Source organism: Lytechinus variegatus, chromosome 9, assembly GCF_018143015.1.
Source record: "Lytechinus variegatus isolate NC3 chromosome 9, Lvar_3.0, whole genome shotgun sequence".
Taxonomy (NCBI): domain Eukaryota; kingdom Metazoa; phylum Echinodermata; class Echinoidea; order Temnopleuroida; family Toxopneustidae; genus Lytechinus; species Lytechinus variegatus.
The window spans coordinates 35,277,358-35,296,735 of record NC_054748.1 but is presented as its reverse complement, the minus strand read 5'-3'; the positions used below and the strand labels follow the sequence as shown (position 1 = coordinate 35,296,735).

Genomic DNA, 19,378 nt, shown 5'->3' with positions numbered 1-19,378 from the left:
AGAACATGATTGTTACAACATAGACTATAGACAATAGTCAGGCTCAAGTCAAGGCCAATAATATAGCTAATGTGGCAAGCTGAATTTTCTGAAGTGATACAGGTAGTGAGGTACAGGCTGGAGTTGACGCATGATCTGTTCCTTTAAGTGGGCCAGATCCTGGTGATATGTATAGTGACATCTGAGGAGTTGGTGGTCCAGCAGTAGAGTGTATTAGTGTCACATCACATCAGGTACGGAAATGAAGGACTACTGTAGATTTTCCGATACTTCTGGTAATTGACGGTCTAAACAGTTTAAACTTGTGAAACTTTACGTGCGTTGAGAAATAGAGGTTTTAAATCTTCCCCCCACCAAAATTTATCCAACAGATGTTTAAACATTTCCACTGATTTTGCCTCCACTACTTCTGTAGGCAGTTTGTTCCAGTCAGAAATTACTCTTTGACTAAAAAAATTGCTCCTTAGTTCCAACCGAGATTGTCCTGTGAAGAGCTTGAACTTGTGACCTCTAGTTGCTGAATGGATTGCTGGTGTGAAAAATGTGTCACTCGAGATCCCAAACTTTCCATTTAACAGATTGTACACAGTAATCATATCTCCTCTTTGTCTTCTGTAAAACAGTGAGTGAAGGTTTAGTTTCTCTAGACGTTGCTCATACGGTAAGCTCTGGAGACCAGGAATCATGCGAATAGCTCTCCTTTGCACCTCTACTTTGTCTGCATCCATTTTGAATCTCATGTGCCATAAAATGTTCCCATATTCCAGATGAGGTCGAACCAGAGATACAAACAAAATTGGTAATATTTCAGGGATTATTTGAGAAAAAGTTCTGTGTATTTATTGTCACAAGAAAACAGTTAACAGTGTTTCCAGGAATTCCAGCACACAACGGCAGAAGCAAACATGTGCAATCCTCAACTCTCAAGGACAAGCAAACAATGAAACATTGCATTTTTGCATCAAATAATCATCAATTTATTCACTGGCCGCCCAGCGTAAATTCAAACAGCAGCAAACATTTTTTTTTTGGCGGGGGGGTTGAACTATTAATCACCCTACTTGAATCATATGACGTTATGTAGGCTATTTACACCCAATGCAAGTATGATCCAATCCCAAGGAACGTTTTCCTTTCATTGTTATGCAGAAAATGTGAGCATCTCATCTCATTCGTCTAACTTTTTTATATACTTGCATTATTAATTAGATATCTTCTTCATTAAAGAGTAGTGTGACTCTAGACTAGTAAAAATGCTTAGTCTAGTCACTTTCGTGACTATTGGAAAAAATAATTCCCTCTACATGCTCTAGAACAGATATAATTTGTATTTTTGAACTAGGATAAATTAGTTTATTGAAAAAAATGTAGATGGCCTTAACAGATATTGGTTTACTTTAAATGGTGTAAGCTCCAATTTTACTTACAGTATACATGTACATTTGAACATGAAGAGAAGAAACGAGGCCTACAGCCAACTACAGACATTGCTGAATGATCCAGAAATCTCTACACTACAGCCAAATCTTGGTGATGATGCTGGTGCTGATGATGGTGCTTATGATGGTGGTCATGATGATATGTACCATTAATGTGTCCCAGACGTGTCGTAACCTAGGTGTCATGTTAGATTATGGAATGTCTATGTCAAATCAAATAACCAACATTTGTAGGTCTGTAAGGTATCAGCTCCGCAATATTGGGTTCATCAGGAAATATTAGTCAAAATCTACTGAAAAATTGGTTCATGCTCCGATTTCTTCACGAATTGACTTCGGGAATGCCTTACTTTACAATTTACCCAACACCCAGTTGTCTAAACTCCAAAAGCTCCAGAACGCTGCAGCACGTTTGGTCACCCTATCTAAAAAACATGTTCATATCACACCCATTCTGAAATCCCTTCATTGGTTAAAGGTCAACGATCGCATCATCTTCAAAATCCTTCTCCTTGTATTCCATGCAATTAACGGCTCTGCTCCACAGTACAATATTAATCTAATCAGCAAATACACTCCAGTCAGGTCCCTACGTTCATCAAACTCTGGTTCCCTAGTTATTCCTAAATCCGTTAAGACATGGGGGCTCGGGCTTTTGCTCATGCTGGCCCTGTTCTATGGAATGGTCTTCCCCTGACAATCCGTGAATGCACGTCCATTGATACTTTTAAACGTTACCTTAAGACTCGTCTATTCAATGCCTCTTACTCTTAATTGTTCCTGGATCTATTACTATTATATTTGTACCTGTTCTCTTTCGTTCTTTCTTTCTTCTTTCACTGCGCCTTGGGCATTCTGCCGAGTGGATGTAGCACATTACAAATCACACATATTATTATTATTATCGTGATGATGGTGGTGATGATGCACGATGATGGTGGTGCTGATAAATTAAAGGTGGTGATGATGATAATGGTGGTGGTGATGGTGCAGCTGATGATGATGAAGAATAGATCTTGGCCTTTATTTGTTACCGTACCTTATTTGAATTATTTCGTTTTGTTTTAATAAAAGTTCTCATATATTTTTAATCAATTTCAAGGTCCCTGCTGCTTATGTTTGCTGAAAAAGATGGAGCTTTTTCATCATTCCTGGTGCTTCTCCCAACTTCTGCTCTGCCTAGGACTGTTCTACTCAACAAGGGCTGATGGCGGCGTCCCACTTTCGAAGTACTTGGATGAGAGAAACCAGTTTCTACAGAATGAAATTGTGCGAGGTGTTGGAGCAGATCTGGTCCTGAACCAAAAAGAGAAGAGAGTGGACGATATTTTGCTGGCAGCAAAGAAAAAGGAGTTCATTGAGGGGTTTGCAGAGACATTCCCACCAACTGTGAATTTCTTGGAAGGAAAACCGCTTGTTGAAAAAAGTGTTGTATTTGACATCATTAAAAGAATGCCAAAAGGTAACATACAATTTTAGGTTTTTTTAGAATAGTTTCATATTTGGGGTGTTAATGAAAGAAGAAGTTTTTACATTTCTATTGCAGTGTTGGGAGAAAGAACCCTCTATGAAATTGTAATATTCCATGTTTATACGTAATTAACTCTTAACCCAGGACCAAAGTTCAACAATTGGTTTTAACTAGAATATAACACTTTCCAGTTGAAACCAATTGGAACCCGTCGGGCAACTGGAAATCCTTACTGGAACCAGTTGGGTAACTGGAAATGACTTCCAACTGGAAATAATTTCTAACTGGAACCAGTTGGGTAACTGGAAATCCTGAATTTATCATTGAATTGAACTTACTGCAGCTCGGTTTAGGGCTCGATTTACAAAGTGATACCTATGGGCTGCACCAAAACAAAATAGGGGGCTCTGGAACTAACCTTTGATCCTTAAATGGGGGTCTCCCGAACTACTCTGGGATCACTGATTACTAAATGCAATGCTCCGGAACGGCACAAATCAAGCATGTTTGCTGCATGAATTTGCATAAAATTGGTCATTAAGTTTTTGCGTGATGAACAGTCAACAGTCTCTGAACCAAAAATCTCTGAATCGCTGAGCAGAGTTGTCCTTTGAATTTACGCAGCCAATGGCAATTTGCCAGTGTGGTGCGCTGAGTCTGAGCGGGCACTCGAATGAAAAATCACAAATTTGAGGGTCCCTGGAACGGGGAAAATAGGGAATTTTTTTTGCTCTCTAAATTGGTTATGCTCTGGAACGGAAATTTAAGGTGAAAATGGGGCTCTCGACCGCGGCACATACGTATCATACATGTATACTATGTTGTAAGTACACTCCTCGGGGTTTAGGACCAAATGTTGACAGTAATAAAGGGCAAAAAGTGTCCTAACCTTGTCATGGTTTATAGGGGAATTCAACCATGGTCATGAAATGGTAGGAGAGAGGAGGAAATTAAGAATGGTAAAAGAAATCAGATAATGAATAGGAGAGTTATGGCTGTTTTAGAAATGAGATTACTCCAACTACCAGGGTATTCAAATTTCAAATTAATTATTCAAAATCAATTTAAAGTCAGTAAGTTATGGCAAGATTGTGTTGACAGCTTTCCCATAGGCTCTGTCCTTTGTACTCTATTTATATGCCTGCATTTGTTATGTTATAAGATACCTCTTATAAGACTAAGAAAGCTATGACTTCTGTTGTGTTTTGGACTCCAGGGGGCATCCTCCACATTCATGAGATTTCAATGGCCGATCCGTGGTGGGTGATTCAGACAATTACATATCTTCCGCACCTACACTACTGCGTCATGGATGATTACTTCTCGTCAATCCACTTCAAGTTTTCAGAGGCCATGCCCCAGGAGAAGCCAGCGGAATGCAAGACGGAGTGGCTCCTCGTCTCCGAAGAAAGAGAGGCGATGGGCTCCTCTTCTTTTGATCAGTTGTAAGTGTGGCAGTGCTTTGTGTCAATGATAATTATAATGATAATCATAATAATAAAATATAAATTATTAATTATAATGATAATAGGGTCATGAGCGTCTTTGGATGGAGTGTGCAATCAATAACACATTTATAATGATGATATTAATAATAATGATAATAATAAAACTTTGATGATAATATGTCATCTTCATATTTAAACATAAAAGGCAACCATATTATGACCAAATTATTGTGAGACACAAAAATGTTATTAACTCGTGTTTTGGTTAATGAAATTACCCTTTTGACCTATGAAAAGTGACGACCAGGCATTTTAATGCCTACTTGTCCAGTTGTTACTGACTGGATCAGTAAAAACTTTTTTTTGTAAGATAATCAAACAATGAGTGTATACTTCCAAATGATAATGGTCTCCAAAAATCAGCAGTTGCTTAAATGTGAAAAAAAAATTAAACAGGGCTTCCCTAAAAATGGCAATTAATGATTACTAATTTCTACCATGCTGCTAGACTATACCATAACCTGACAATGTTTGCCCAGCACCCGGACGATGTGTACGCAAACACAACGATGTCCTGGCTTCGGTTCCTGAAGGCGTTGAACTCTCTGACGGACCTGTACTACAGCACCACATCGTTTGAACTGTTTGTGAGGCAGAGTCTCCTTCAGATGGTCCAGGACAATGTCCAGTATGTGGAGATCAGATCCTTGCTCTTTCCAGTAAGTTTGTTTGACCAAAGACTTGGAGGGTGGGGTCAGCATGGGATGGATTTGGCCTTGGCCCCCTCGGGGGCCTCTTCCACTGACAAGTGGATATCTATCATGCATGTCCAAATAGACCTAAAAAGGTATCTGATTTAAGATGTTGAATGTTTAGTACGTGATGTAATACAGGTGGCCCAAAATGCTGAAATGCTGACAAAAAAGGGATTAGACCATTTTTTCCTGTGGTAACCTAGGTCAATCAGGTCCAATTTTGGAACACAAGAATATATTTTAAAAGAGTGTATTTTTTGCTTTTCAGTTTGGGGGGGGGGATATGTATAGGGTCCAAAGGGGGTGTTACTTCTCTGTAACCAAGGTAATTCTGGAAAATGATAATTTCTGCTCATTATCATCATTTTACTTTCTAAGTTGATAAAATTATTTGGGAATACTTGTTAGTACCAGACTGGAGCTTATTCTTACAAATCTCAAATCTAATTGTACAAATGTGCAATTTTGCAACATTTGCATGTAAAGGGTTAAAGTTAAAATTCCAGTTCTGGTAACGATCTCAAAATTACTTTTTACAGAATCTAATATAATGACCACCCAAGTGTCTGTTTGTATGAATAAAAAATATGTGTCAAAGGATTCTGGAAGAAATTGTGTAATTGCTGAGATCTTCAGTGTGATCGTTTTTCAGCTTAGATTTTATGATTTCACAAAGTTCATTTTATGTAACTGTACCAGATCTAGATACACGATGATATAGTCATACTTAACCTTGGTTTTACAGACTTTCTCACGAAATTAGTGTTTTGCTGCCACTACTATCATTTAGCTTTAAGAATCAATTTCTTAATTCTTTTTTTCTTTCAGCTTGAGGAGTTGGATGGTACCATTCATTCTCCAGAGTACACCTTGCAGAAGTTCATCAAGGTTGCAGAGGAATTCAAGAAGTCCTATCCGAATGAATTTTTGGGCCTCAAAATTATTGAATCTTCCATCAGGTAACCCTTCATGTCAAATTGACCACGTTTAGTGATTTGGTTCTTTTTTGTATTTTATTATGTGAAATTAGGTTTATTCAAAACTTTTCTACCAAGAACTTAAACAATTGGATTGACAACTGATTCAGTGCATTGGTTATTTATTGCCACAACTTATTTCATCATAATGGAGACGCATCATTTACACATGTTTGAAAACATGAAACATTAATGATTTCATGTAATAACACAAGAAAAAGGAAATTGGGGATGTGTCATCATCAGCCCACCTGATGAATATTCATGGCAATGTGCATATAACTGTTTTTACAAAATATTGATAAATTTTAAAATTCAGTAACTTTGTTATTTGTTATCCGATTTTGCTGAACTTTTCATCATTTTGCTCTATAAACGTTACTCTATTTAGATATAAATATTTCCAGCCCGGCCCATCCCTTTAATATTCCAATTTTCATTTTATCAATATCTTTTTCAGTACAAAAAAAATATTTAAAGGAAGATAATCACTAAGATCTTAACATCTTAGCATTTTCATGACAAATTTACAAAATTTAGTGATTATATTGAAAAGAAAGCATCTGATTAAGAGCCCTAAATATGAAATATAGGTCAGAAGAGAAAGTGAGAATATTCTATAAATACTGATCCCATTTGTGTTGCATCAGTATGTTTAATCCAATGTGAACAAATATTCAACTACTATATTTAGTTATTTACCACATTTACTTCTAACTACCACTACTACTACTTCTACTGTTACTACTTCTTCTACAACATGTACATGTACTACAAGTATCTTGTTTTGTGCAGGTCTCATCTGCGAATGAATAAAAATCAGCATTTTTGTACTTTCTGTCCAGACATCCTGTCAATAGAACCTTCATCATGGACCAGGTCCTACAGGCGATAGATCTACGTAAGAGGTACCCGGACTACTTTGCTGGGTACGACCTAGTAGCCCAAGAGGATGGAGGCGGGCCCATCTCTGACTATCTCAACGAGCTCCTGTACCCCTCCGAAGTTGGGGCAGACTTGCCGTTTTTCTTCCATGCGGGTGAAACAAGTATGCACCTAAAACAATTTTGATTGTAGAGGCGTCTTGATGTAGTGGTTCAGTCATTTGTCTCCCAAACCAAGGGTTGAGGGTTTGAATCCCACCCCCGGGGGGGCAGTCAAATGTATTGCTGTACACATGCATGACCAAATCATTTCCAAACACCCCGTAAACAAGTTTTTTTTCTCTGTGTGAAAAATAACCCCCTAAACAAGTTTTTCGCTGGCTTTTTTTTACATATTTTGGCCCCTAAACAGGTTGTCACTAGAATATGACCCCGGGGAAAAACCTTGTGAAAAAACATACTCTTATCATGCTTGGCTAGTTCTTAAAAACAAAAGCTATGGAAAAAAATACCCTAAATACGTTTGACCCCGTGCTTGGCCTTTGACCAGTCTTTCAAAACCACCCTTTTTCTTGAAAATCTGTGTTTTTGATACCCTTAACGAGTGCACGTGCTGCAAAGGCATGACATGTTATTATGACTGAAGCCATATTTACATATAAGTCAATTCTTTATCATTGCAGACTGGCAAGGAACGTTTGTTGATGACAATCTCATTGACGCTATTCTTCTCAATACCAGTCGCATTGGACATGGCTTCGCCATCACTAAGCATCCCTCTGTCATGGAGATTGTAAAGTCAAAGGGCATCGCGATCGAGCTAAACCCAATTTCAAACCAGGTATGTGATGTTTATACTAACCCATGGTCTACTAGAACAGGTTGATGTATAATGACAAACCCATAGGATGGATGTGGTGATTTTTTACCGGATTGCTAAGAAAGCATGAATGCTTGTAAGCAAGCAACCAGAGGACCGACGGCTTAAAGTCCCCTCCGAAGGACCTGGTACAGAGGATTAACCCTATCTAGGCCGGGGTATTTTGGGAGTTCATATGGCCGGGGGGGGGGCCTCCCAGGCCCCCCCCTAAGATCTCGGCCGTCGACCGCGCGATCGCGCCGAAAATTGGCATGCTGGTTGCCTGGGACATAATCTCCAAGACTGTATAGTAATTTTTTTCGTGCGAGTCACTATTAAGTGATTATGCTAATTTATGCGTAATTAGTATGCGAAATCATACTTTTTCCTCTAACTCCCTAAATAAAGCTCCAAATGTACTAATTTTTGGTATAGAAACTGTTTGTGGTGTTCTTAGCAAGTGTACATGAAAAAAATTGCGATATCAAATCATTTTCTTATGTATTTTATTGTTTTTTGCAATTTCTTATGTATTTCTTTGTTTTTTGACCTTTTGTTTTTCATTGTTTTTTCAATGAAATTTGTTGGGGACTCTTCTGTGATCATAAAAAGCATAAAATAAATACATTTAGAGCAGCAAAACTAAAAATAATCATACATTTATGAATTTTGGTTGAAAACACAATTTGCATTGACTTTGTACACGAAATCACGTTTTTGAGCAATTTTCGGTCTGACATGCACTTACATAATGTTGCGTAATTTCGGAACCACGTACCCGGAGGACGCAAAGTTGGTCTCAAAAGTTGCGCAAGACTTGAAAGTAAAAAGTCAGCGAGTGGCGCGGTCAAAAAATTTCGCGCGGCGAAAATATTGCGCGATTTGTTGAGGGGGGGGCCTCCGAGGCCCCCCCCCGGCCTAGATAGGGTTAATGCCTTACCAAAGGGCACTAGCGCACCTAGTGGGAATCAAACCCGGGTCACCAGAATACGAATCCCCCGCGCTACCTACTGAGCTATCGCGCCTCCATAGGAATCATAGGAATCCATAGGAATCATAGAATTCAGAACAAGTTGATTTGTGTTCTGATTTATTAACAAAAAAAAGCATTATCTACATAAATGCAAGCTTAGACATGGTTATTATAATTATTATTATTGTAGTGCAAGTAATGATAAAAAAATTACGGTGTAGTGGTGATAATTTGGTATATATGGACCAATTTTATCATGTTGTGATGGTAACATCAAGTCCATATAATCGATTTTTTAACTGCATATAAAAAAAATAATAATTTAACATTAAAGGTATTGTTTAACTTTGTGAGCAGCCGATTTAAAAAATTCTCAAACCAATATGAAACATGTGTACAAGTGCATGTATTAGAACTAATAAACCCTGAAAACAACCATTATTGAGAATGAAAAGCCAAAAACTACAAGGCAAACCCTGATTTTGTAAATAGGCGTCTTATAGATGCCTAAATAGTACACTTAAGTGTATGGGATGAAATTAAGATGCTGTTTCCGGTCACTTTATATTTCAATTTTTGAAGCACTAAATGATTATTTTCGAACACATTTTTTTCTGGGCTTCATTTTTATAACATATCACAGACACAGGTGACAAGTGTGACTTTCTAGCTCAGATTTTTTTAAAGTCAAACCAATGTTAACCAATCACTTTAATTATGATTGTATTGCACTAAATATGCCCCTTATAATAATACATATAATTAATAAAGATGAATTGAAATTCTTTTAATATAGTCTGGAGTACTCAAGGGCCCAAGCAAATACTCTATCACCCATTGTAACTTTTGTAAGCTATGATGTGATTTTAATCTCATCCACATGTATGTGTAGAGCTTGCATGCTAAAATTACAAGCTAGTAGAAGCATGAATATTTTTTTCATCATCAAGCGATGTGACATTGGGATTATCTTATCACTTCATGCCCGTGTTCTGTAGGTGCTTCACCTGGTCCATGATTTGAGGAACCACATCGGTGCTACCCTGATAGCGGACGACTACCCGGTGGTGGTCAGCTCTGATGACCCCGCAGCGTGGGGATCATTGCCATTGTCACATGACTATTACATGGCCTTCATGGCCATGTCCGGAGAGACAACCGGCTTGACGCTACTCAAGCAGCTAGCTTTGAACACATTCAAGTAAGGAATTGGTTTATCAATGGCTTTCATAAAACTTTATGATTTATTTTTCAAGATCCACTTGCCAAATATTTAACATCTGGGGTGGCCAGAGTGCATTTACTGTAGGGGCTGTAGACACATACAATACACTGTGCACAGCGGGGGTGGAGGGCAGGGGGACAGTTGTTCCCCCTCCCCCAGAATTTTGAAAACTAACTTTTTCACAAAGTTCATCAAAAGTGTGCACAAAATCCTTCAATTTAACTTTGGAAAATGCAAAAGCACCTGCATGACAAGGTCGATAGCTTCGCTCCTTGCTCTTAAATATCTTTGAAAATCTTATTTGATCTGTAAGAAAAATGATATATTTAGGGTCTAGGGTAGTTTTGAAATCCTATAGTTGTTCATATGAATGACTCTTTATTTAAGTGGCCCACTCCTCCCCCAAGTATTTAGTAGTTGATCTTAAAGATAAATGCCAGTTGTGGTGACGATTTCAAAATGAGTTCGTACAGAATCCAATGAAATGACCACCAAAGTGTCTGTTTGTATAAATAAAAAACATGTGCCAAAGGATTCTGGAAGAAATTGTGTAATTGCTGAGAAATAAGCAAATAAGCACAGGATTTGGGTCAAGCGTCAGGCTGACATTCAAAGCAATAATAATAATACACTGTCCCACGTGCGCTTATCTGTGTTGGTGATCTTCAGTGTGAACATTTTTCAGCGTAGATTTCAAGATTTCACAAAGTTCAGTTTATGTAACTGTACCAGATCTAGATCCTCGATGATATAGTAACAATTAAGTCTGGTTTTACTGACTTTGTCATGAAATCAGTGTTTACTGCAACTACTTTTATTTATCTTCAATATTATTTTTAAAACTTTTGTTCAAAGGCAGGTCCCTATGTCCATAATAGTCTGATATCAATGGCTTTGATTTTCATCAAATGCAAGAATTATACTTTGAGGTTATCCTATAGGAGGTATATCGTTATACACTTCACACTAGTTTTCAGCTCAAATTAGTTGGAACACAAGATAGCAAATTTGCAAATAAGTCTGAACCTAGCTAGCAAAGAACATAAACCGATAGGACACTTAGTCAATCTTTGTGAAACACCCCCATCGTATGTGTCTTTAATCTTGCAGATACAGTGCCATGACAGAGCATGAAAAGGCCGCAGCTAATGGTCTATGGCAAGCCAAGTGGGACATCTTCCTGGATGAAATAATTGCAAAGTATGTTACTAATTTCTTTGATTATATAACAAAATGTCAAATATTTAATTTTGCAGTATATTTGGCTGTTGCAAGGAAATTTGTTTTCTTTAATTGAATTGGCTTGTTATTATTTATTGAAAAGCCTATTGACGAATAAGGAAATGGGATACCCTTTTCCATACAATCTATTTTTCATCCATATGAAACGATACATTGTGCATCAAAGTAACAACTTGTCAGATGTACTTCTTTACTTATTCAGTATTATTCAGTGAAGCTGAATAAAAGTACATGCTAATACCTTGGTCACATTTGCTCTATGGAGGCCGTGCGGCGAGTTGAAAACCGACGTTTTATTACTTTTAATTCAAACCACCTATATGTAGTTGGACAAAAAGATATTATAACGGCTGTTTTCGACTTGCCATATGGCTGCCTTAGAGCAAATGTGACCAAGGTATAAGGAGCATGTTTTAAGAAACTTTTTTTTTTTTTTTTGCTAATATCAAGGGCAATAGACTTCAGTATATGTAATAAGATCTAAATATCCAATTACCGCAGATAGATTCATAATTTCTGTTGCATGAAGCAGGCCAACGATTGTAATTGATTGCAAGTCTTGAGGTTGATTTTAGAGGCATCAGGTGATATATGCAAGTTTCTTGTAATGGCTGCATATTGATCTTTTTATTTATTTTTTTCTTTGCAGATATGAACGTACTGGAACAACAGTGAAAGAGGAGCTGTGATGCATTAATATGTGCCACGGTGCTGTTCTACACAATGGGTACTACACGATATTCTCTAAATATCCATTGGCCCGTATTCTGAAGTCGGGTTTAACTCAGGTTTAAAGTTGTGTTTTAAATATGGATAGCCAATCGTTACATAAATCACTTACTGTAGAGATAACATATTTCATCTCATTTGGCTCACAAATCATTCATAATTGTCTAGAAGGTATAAATAGATGATTAACTCAGGTTTAAAGTTGTGTTTTGAATATGGATAGCCAATCGTTACATAAATCACTTACTGTAGAGATATCATATTTCAGCTCATTTGGCTCTCAAATCATTCATAATTGTCTAGAAGGTATAAATAGATGATTGTCTTCACCATCGATGCATCAGGGAAGATCACAGTAAACAAAATAAACTTACATTTTAATAAAGATTTTGACACTTTTGGCTTCCCATATTAAAACCACAACTTTAAACCCGAGTTTAAGTTAAACCCGACTTCAGAATTCGGGCCATGGACTTTGGGTATATTGCTGTCTTTTGCTCAATGCTAATTAATCTACACCAGGGTCCCGTAACACAAAGGTTAGCGATTGATTGCTAATTGTAAAAAACAATGCTGATTGGTTTATAGTCAGTCTACTTAGCAATATGCGCATGCAGCAAGGATCTTGATTGGTCATTTCAGTTAGCGATTAATCGCTAACCTATTTATTACAGAGTTAAGGGCTCCATCTTACAAAGAGTTGCGATTGGTCCGATCACCCTCGGCTGTATGGAAATCCATCTGTGTTATTATTTAAAACTGCCCTCCACCCCCACTTTGCACAATTTCCTTTGTAAATAAAGAGAAGCACACTGAATTTTTAAGAAACAATGAATGTATATTCTATCTGGAAAATAAATTTGAACAAACATGCATTTTAAAGATGTTGACATTGTTGCTTTCCATAGTTGTGGTTGATCGGATCGATCGCAACTCTTTATTAGACAGGGCCCAGTGTCTTCTTTCCACTTTGTCTTATCCCACATGGTCTAATTCTGCTTCGTCTACAAGCGGTTTGTTTAATAACCATTCGGTCTAATAGCCATTTATTAGCCCATTTACCATGTTGTCTTCTTTCCAATTTTGTGTAATATCCACTTGGTCTAACAACAAATGATGATCAAAGTTTTCATTTAACAAAGTAAAAATAATAAGTGATGATGATGACGATAATGATGTTGGGTTCTTACATGTATATAGCTCCAGTATCCGCCTCTACTGGGCAGGTGCTCATGGAATAACTGGTCATTAAACTAATACCTTGGTCTTATTTAATCTATGACGGTTGTATAGCAAGTCGAAAGCAGCCATTTTCACATTTTTTGTACCAGCTACACATAGGTGGTTCGAATAAAATAATTCGTCATATGGCCGCTGTAGAGTAAATGTGACTGAAGTATAAATGATGAGACTAAATGGTTAATTAGACCAAATTTATAGTAGACCAAATGAGCTTCTTAGTCCATGTGGTATTAGACTATCTGAGAACTTTGTGAGAAGTAGACCAACTGTTTGTAGACCAAGTTAGTGAACATAAACGGAAGCTTATACAATGGTGCTAGAATTCACTTGTGTTCAACAATGTACATGAAAATTATGTGACCTCATAAGCTAGATTTTCAAACGTGAATCATGATTCAACCCTCTTTCCCATGCCGTTTCATGAAGCTTGGAAATAAGGGTGATAGTGTATAACTAAAGATCCTGCCTGTGTTTCAGGTCAAATAACTAAGGTCAAAGGTCACTTAGGGTCAACGAACTTTGACCATGTTGGGGGTATTTGAGGAATTGTCATCATAACTTTGACATTTTATGGATCTAGTTCATGAAACTTGGGACATTGGAGTACCCATGTATCCCTGAATATCTTGTGCATGTTTCTGGTTACATGACCTAAATCAAAGGTCATTTAGGGTCAACAAACTTTGATAATGTGGGGGGTATTTGTTGAATTAGCATCATAACAGAAAGTGTATGGATCTCCACATGTAGTTCATGACACATCTATAGACATAAGGGTAATCAAGTATGAATGATTGTTTTGCACATATCTTAGGTCACATGATCATGGTCAAAGGTCATCTTGGGTTAATGGACATAGTATTCTTTTGTGAATAATTATTCAATAGCTGTTTTCAAAGTCGACACTTTTGCTATATCGAATTTCGTAATGCAGGCGAGACTGCCAGAGGCGTTCCACTTGTTTAATGCTAATCTGCAGAAATGTCTTTCCAAATGACCTTTTTTCTTTGTTTCATATTTGTGATTTATACATGTTCATTTTTACAACAAACACAACCATGATTCTGCACAAACGTCTTTCTATACATGATTCTAGGGTTTATCAAAACTGCCACATAAACACACTAATATTTATAAACTACGGGTAATATCCTAAAGCCTTGATGAAAGCCTCAAATTTAAAACTGAAACCTCTACCTGACTTTCACAACTTCTGGCATTCTTTTAGAGACTTTAGTAAGTGGCCAAGGTAAATAAATGTATGAGGCAGTGTATTCCAACTGCTTGAAGAGAGTTTTGAAATACCGATAAAAAGTAGGTAGTAATGTCATGATCATGTTCCGCATCTTTGATTAAGAAGGCTATACCTTACAATTCTTGTGGATATTCTTCTTTTCAGGGTTTTTTGTCGGTGAGTATTTATATTGAGACTTTGTTATATCATATAAGTCTTAGGATATTTCATTGCTGTCAAACCCTCCTACATCTAGTCCGTTTAATACAAATGCTTGCATTCTATCATAAAACTGCAGTGAACAATCAAAATTATGGATGCATTTGAATTTTGTTCGAAATGACCAATTGAAATCATATTTTTTATATTTGCAATTGATCATTAACCTTTTCTGATACTGGCCCCTCAAAAGATTTTATAAAATTATGGAAACAATTAGCATTTCCATATAACAACTGAAATGTGACCGAATGATTGACTAATTTATTGACTTAGCCATACATTACATGTCAAAGAGATATATTTGTATCAAAACATTAAGATGTTTTGTAATGTAATGCAACATGTGGACATATACATGTAACTTGTGGAACAAGTAGTATAACGGGCTTTTGTGTACTTGTCTTTTTGTGTGCATATGTAGTATTCTAGTTTGAAATGTATAATCATATTTATCCTAAAAATATAATACCTTGTTTGAACACGGTACAAAAGATTTTGCAGGGTGTCTGGTCATATATGGACCAACTAATCTTAAAAGTTGAGCACAAAATTGTTTTTGTCCAAAACACCAAAAAGTTTTTGTCCAAAGGTGTGCTGACAATCCATGCTTGTGACATATCATATTATTGTGATATATTGGGTAATGTTATTAATTTCTTTGCCTAACTTAGCGCAACTTGAAATCTTTTACATGAGAGTAGTTGCATAAATGTGAGATGGTAAGAGCTTCATGTGTATTTTACTTATGGATTTGTGGTACATGTATATGTTTGTATGTGTGTCTTTTTGCAGGCTGGGTTATGGCTAAATTGTTAGCATATAAGTCATTGTTAAATCATGTTTAAAAACAAGCTGTAGGCCTTAAGATAAGGTTAAACAAAATGATTATTCCATAGAGGATACTTGGTGTTATATGCTACATGTATGTATCATGCATGCAAATGTGTGGGTTTGTTTATGGCTTTACATATTATTTAACAACCAAGCCTTGTTTTTAATTGTGTATTTATGTAAGCATGACACTGTTTAACAGAAAAAAATATTTCATGCAGATTATGAATTTATAAGTTTAAGTAATTGTTTTGTAGGTAATTGCACTTTTTGGAATACATGGTACATGTAGATATCTGTTTTAATGTACATGTATAGGCTAGGGTAATATCATTTGCTTAATGGTCAGACCATTTTAAATCATGTACAAAACTACAAATGTAAGTTAGGTAAATATCATGTCGGGCCAAGCTCTAAACATGATATAATAGTTATCCAAAGGATGCATTTTTCATTTCAGCCTAAGGCTTTTCTTATTATAAGTATATAGAGTTAACCTAGAATCATGTTTACTTTTTACTAATCATAAATGGTTTGTTTTGCTGGCAACCAAAGAAGGGACCTTTAAAGGACAAGTCCACCCCAACAAAAAGTTGATTTGAATAAAAAGAGAAAAATCCAAAAACACTGAAAATTTCCTCAAAATTGGATGTAAAATAAGAAAGTTAAGACATTTTAAAGCTTCACTTAATTTCGCAAAACAGTTATATGCACATCCTTATCAGTATGCAAATGAGGAAACTGATGACATCGTCCACTCACTATTTCTTTTGTGTTTTGTAATGTGACATTGTAATTTTTCTCATTGTCAAGTGAAACAACGATTAACTCCTCACTGAACATGCAGAATTATCATTGTTTAATACTATATGGTTCAGTCAAGTTTGTCCTTATTGTCAAAAATGTAAAAAATGAAATATTGTGGAATTCAAACTGTAAAAAAAATAAAAAGAAATAGTGAGTGAGAGACATCATTGTCTGTCTCATTTACTGAGTTGTGCATATCACTGTTTTTTGACAAATAAGTGCAATTTAAAATGTCATAACTTTATTATTTTACATCCAAGTTTGATGAAATTTTCAGCATTATACTAGTTTTCTTTTATTTAATTCAAATCAACATCTTTCTGGGTGAACTTGACCTTTAAATGAAGGCTTTCCAAGAAACCCGAGCCAGTCTTCAATTTATTACTTGGGTTTAAAAAAAGATAGTATTGAATTTTATACTGGACCCGGTGCTCAAAGATTGGAAGGTTGCTGTTCTCCCAACAAATAAACCATAGCTACCTCCTTAGGATGTTAATCGTATGATTGATAAATAAATCGGATAAAGAACATTGGCTTTTGTTTTGTTGCTTATTGTTACAGTTTATAAGTAATTGTGTGTGTGTTTGTGATAGGGTGTGAATATGTGTGTATGCATGCAGTGGCGGAAATCTCTCCCAAAAGGTAGGGGGGACGACAAGGGGCTGGAAAATTTGACGAGCAAAAAAAGTTATCACCCAAAATATAAGCTCTTTTCCACGAAAATAAATTTGACAAGCAAAAAAAAAGGTTTTCATCCCAAAAGTATGGTGTTTATTTCGATTTTTAAAGATGTATTTCTTACTATCATAAAAGACCAAAGATAGAAGGGGGGACATTTGATATTGTGTCCCCCCTACCATTTTGAGTAGGGGGACATGTCAACCCACCCCGCCCCCCCCCCCCCCCCTGGCCCTGGGATTTCCGGCCATGTGTGCATGAGAGAAATATGTTTCATAATATATACAGAAATCTTGGATTTTCTGGATGTTTCTGGGCAATAATAGCAACAAATTAAGTTACTTTCATCAATGGAAATCTAACCAAAGGGAATGGTTGCTTGAAAAGATGGGTTCAAACAGAAACTGTCAAATAATAAAGTGGTTTATCAGATTGTAAAATGATTTAATCTGTACTGATGGGGATTTTAAAATGTCTGTACATATTTTGTTTATTCATATCAATTTGTTTGCGCTCCTTTTTTGCAGTGCGTAGCGTGTTAAATTATTTCCCTATGGAGAATAATAGAAAATACGCAGTTTTTGAGGGATTTACTAAGATATCTCCCAAACGCGTCAACAAGGTGATCTATCAAAACAGAATAGAATAGAGCAGATTCTCACCTTGAACATGATATGATTTTCAGTCAATTTTAGTCAAATTAAGTTCTGTCACTTTTGAGGTTTTTGGAACCTTTCTTGATGATTTTGAAAATCCATTTGTACATGAGCCAATGGGCAAGTGCGGGAAACGAAACGTTTGGTGCGACTTCACATTGTTGTAAAAAAATATATACGTCACAATAGACCCTATCAAAAAAAGACATTTTGCAGAAAATGCTGTAGATTGCGAATACCTAAGAATGATTTTGATTGGATAAAAAAAACCTCTGTCACTTTTCACATTTGCAAAAGCTTTTGCAATTTTGGTCACTATAGTTTGGCGGCCGGTTCAGCCGATGGCATTGTGTGTACACAGTACAGTACACAGTAAACACGCATAGCTAGGCAACGCAGCGCGTGAAGAATGTCACTATTCGTACAGCGACGACTTGTGTATGTTGGATAGAACCGTACCATTTTTGACCGGGGGTGTGCCAATGAATGCAAGTGATCAAGAAGAGTTACAAAACTGAAGGGAGTGAGAAAACAAGGAAAGTGAGAGGGAAATTTATGAAAACAAGTAATGTGAGGAAAAATTACAAGAAAAGGAGAGAAAGGAGAAGAAGTGAAAACACGCAGCTGAGTGCGCTCACGATATGTAAGTTGAACACCCCTGCACCGCAATGTAGCAGCCCGCCACTATACACGTAGACTGCCTGCACGATGCGAAGACAGCGGCGCGTATTAGTGACTGTGCGTTAAACGTCCCATTTCTATGCCTTATAGTCTGGTCAGTTAGCGAAATTATGTGGACACGGTGGACAAAAGCGTGATTTTTTCTCCAGACCTTTGTTTATGTATAAGAATTAAGAATGGGGTATGCTCCAAAAAATCTGGCTGCAGGAACAGTGAAAAAATGGGTGAAAATATCAGAATTTATGAGTTCAGATTTGTCTGATATATAGACTAGCGCTAGTGCATAACTCAATAGCAGTGCATTATTTTGCATTGGATTAGTTCTTGAATTCAGACCCTTTTTGAACAGATCTTCTGTTTGTCCTCGCACTTCAATGCACCAAATATCTGAATGAAGATGCTAACCAAGCCGAAGGGTGACGGTGGAGGGGGTTGAATGTTGGTGTGTATGTACATGTTTTGGTCTTGGGGGAAAGGTGTGCAAGACACATTTTTTGCATGTGTTGGAAATGGTGTTGCCATGGTAACAGTGTATTATTGCAAAAAATAAGGTAAAAATCTTGCAGTTAGAACCACTTCCTCTGTTTTTAACCGATTCTCATGAAATTTGGCACACACATTGGTCTTGAGGTGAAGATGTCTAAGACACACTTTTGTGTGTCTTTCAGAAATCTTGTTGCCATGGTAACAACATATTATATGGTGAAAATTGGGAAAAAAACTTACAATTCAAACTGCTTCATCAGTTTTCAATCAATTCTCATGAAATTTGGCACACACATTGGTATTGAAGTAAAGATGTACAAGGCACTTTTTGTGTGTGTTTCAGAAACTGTGTTGTCATGGTAACAAAATATCATATGGCAAATTTAGGTAAAAAACTTGCAATTTTAACTACTTCATCAGTTTTGAACCAATTCTCGTGAAATTTGGTTCACACATTGGCCTTAGGGTAAAGATGTGCAAGAACCTTTTTTTTTGCATTTGGCAGAGAGTGCATTACCAGGGTAGCCACAAATGATAGC

At 36.6% G+C, this 19,378-nt stretch overlaps 1 protein-coding gene across 2 annotated transcripts; it reads left to right on the top strand.

Moving 5' to 3' along the window:
• The first annotated feature begins 110 nt into the window (after positions 1-110).
• LOC121422091 (adenosine deaminase 2-like) lies at positions 111-12,052 on the top strand. Of its 2 annotated transcripts, none has more exons than XM_041616906.1 (10): positions 111-233; positions 2,542-2,901; positions 4,127-4,355; positions 4,867-5,077; positions 5,942-6,072; positions 6,936-7,138; positions 7,658-7,815; positions 9,805-10,007; positions 11,142-11,231; positions 11,923-12,052. In XM_041616906.1, exons 2-10 carry the CDS (start codon positions 2,571-2,573, stop codon positions 11,960-11,962), a joined length of 1,596 nt encoding a protein of 531 aa, XP_041472840.1. In that variant the 5' UTR covers positions 111-233; positions 2,542-2,570; the 3' UTR covers positions 11,963-12,052. The 2 variants fall into 2 exon arrangements, with proteins under 2 accessions (XP_041472840.1, XP_041472839.1); XM_041616905.1 differs by having other exon boundaries at positions 111-275.
• Positions 12,053-19,378: the final 7,326 nt, after the last annotated feature.

Coding starts and splice junctions, on each gene's coding strand:
- LOC121422091 (XM_041616905.1), top strand. CDS start 242: ATGAAGGACTACTGTAGATTTTCCGATACTTCTG. Junction 5,078..5,941: donor TCAGATCCTTGCTCTTTCCA/GTAAGTTTGTTT, acceptor TTTTTCTTTCAG/CTTGAGGAGTTGGATGGTAC. Junction 10,008..11,141: donor CTAGCTTTGAACACATTCAA/GTAAGGAATTGG, acceptor TTAATCTTGCAG/ATACAGTGCCATGACAGAGC.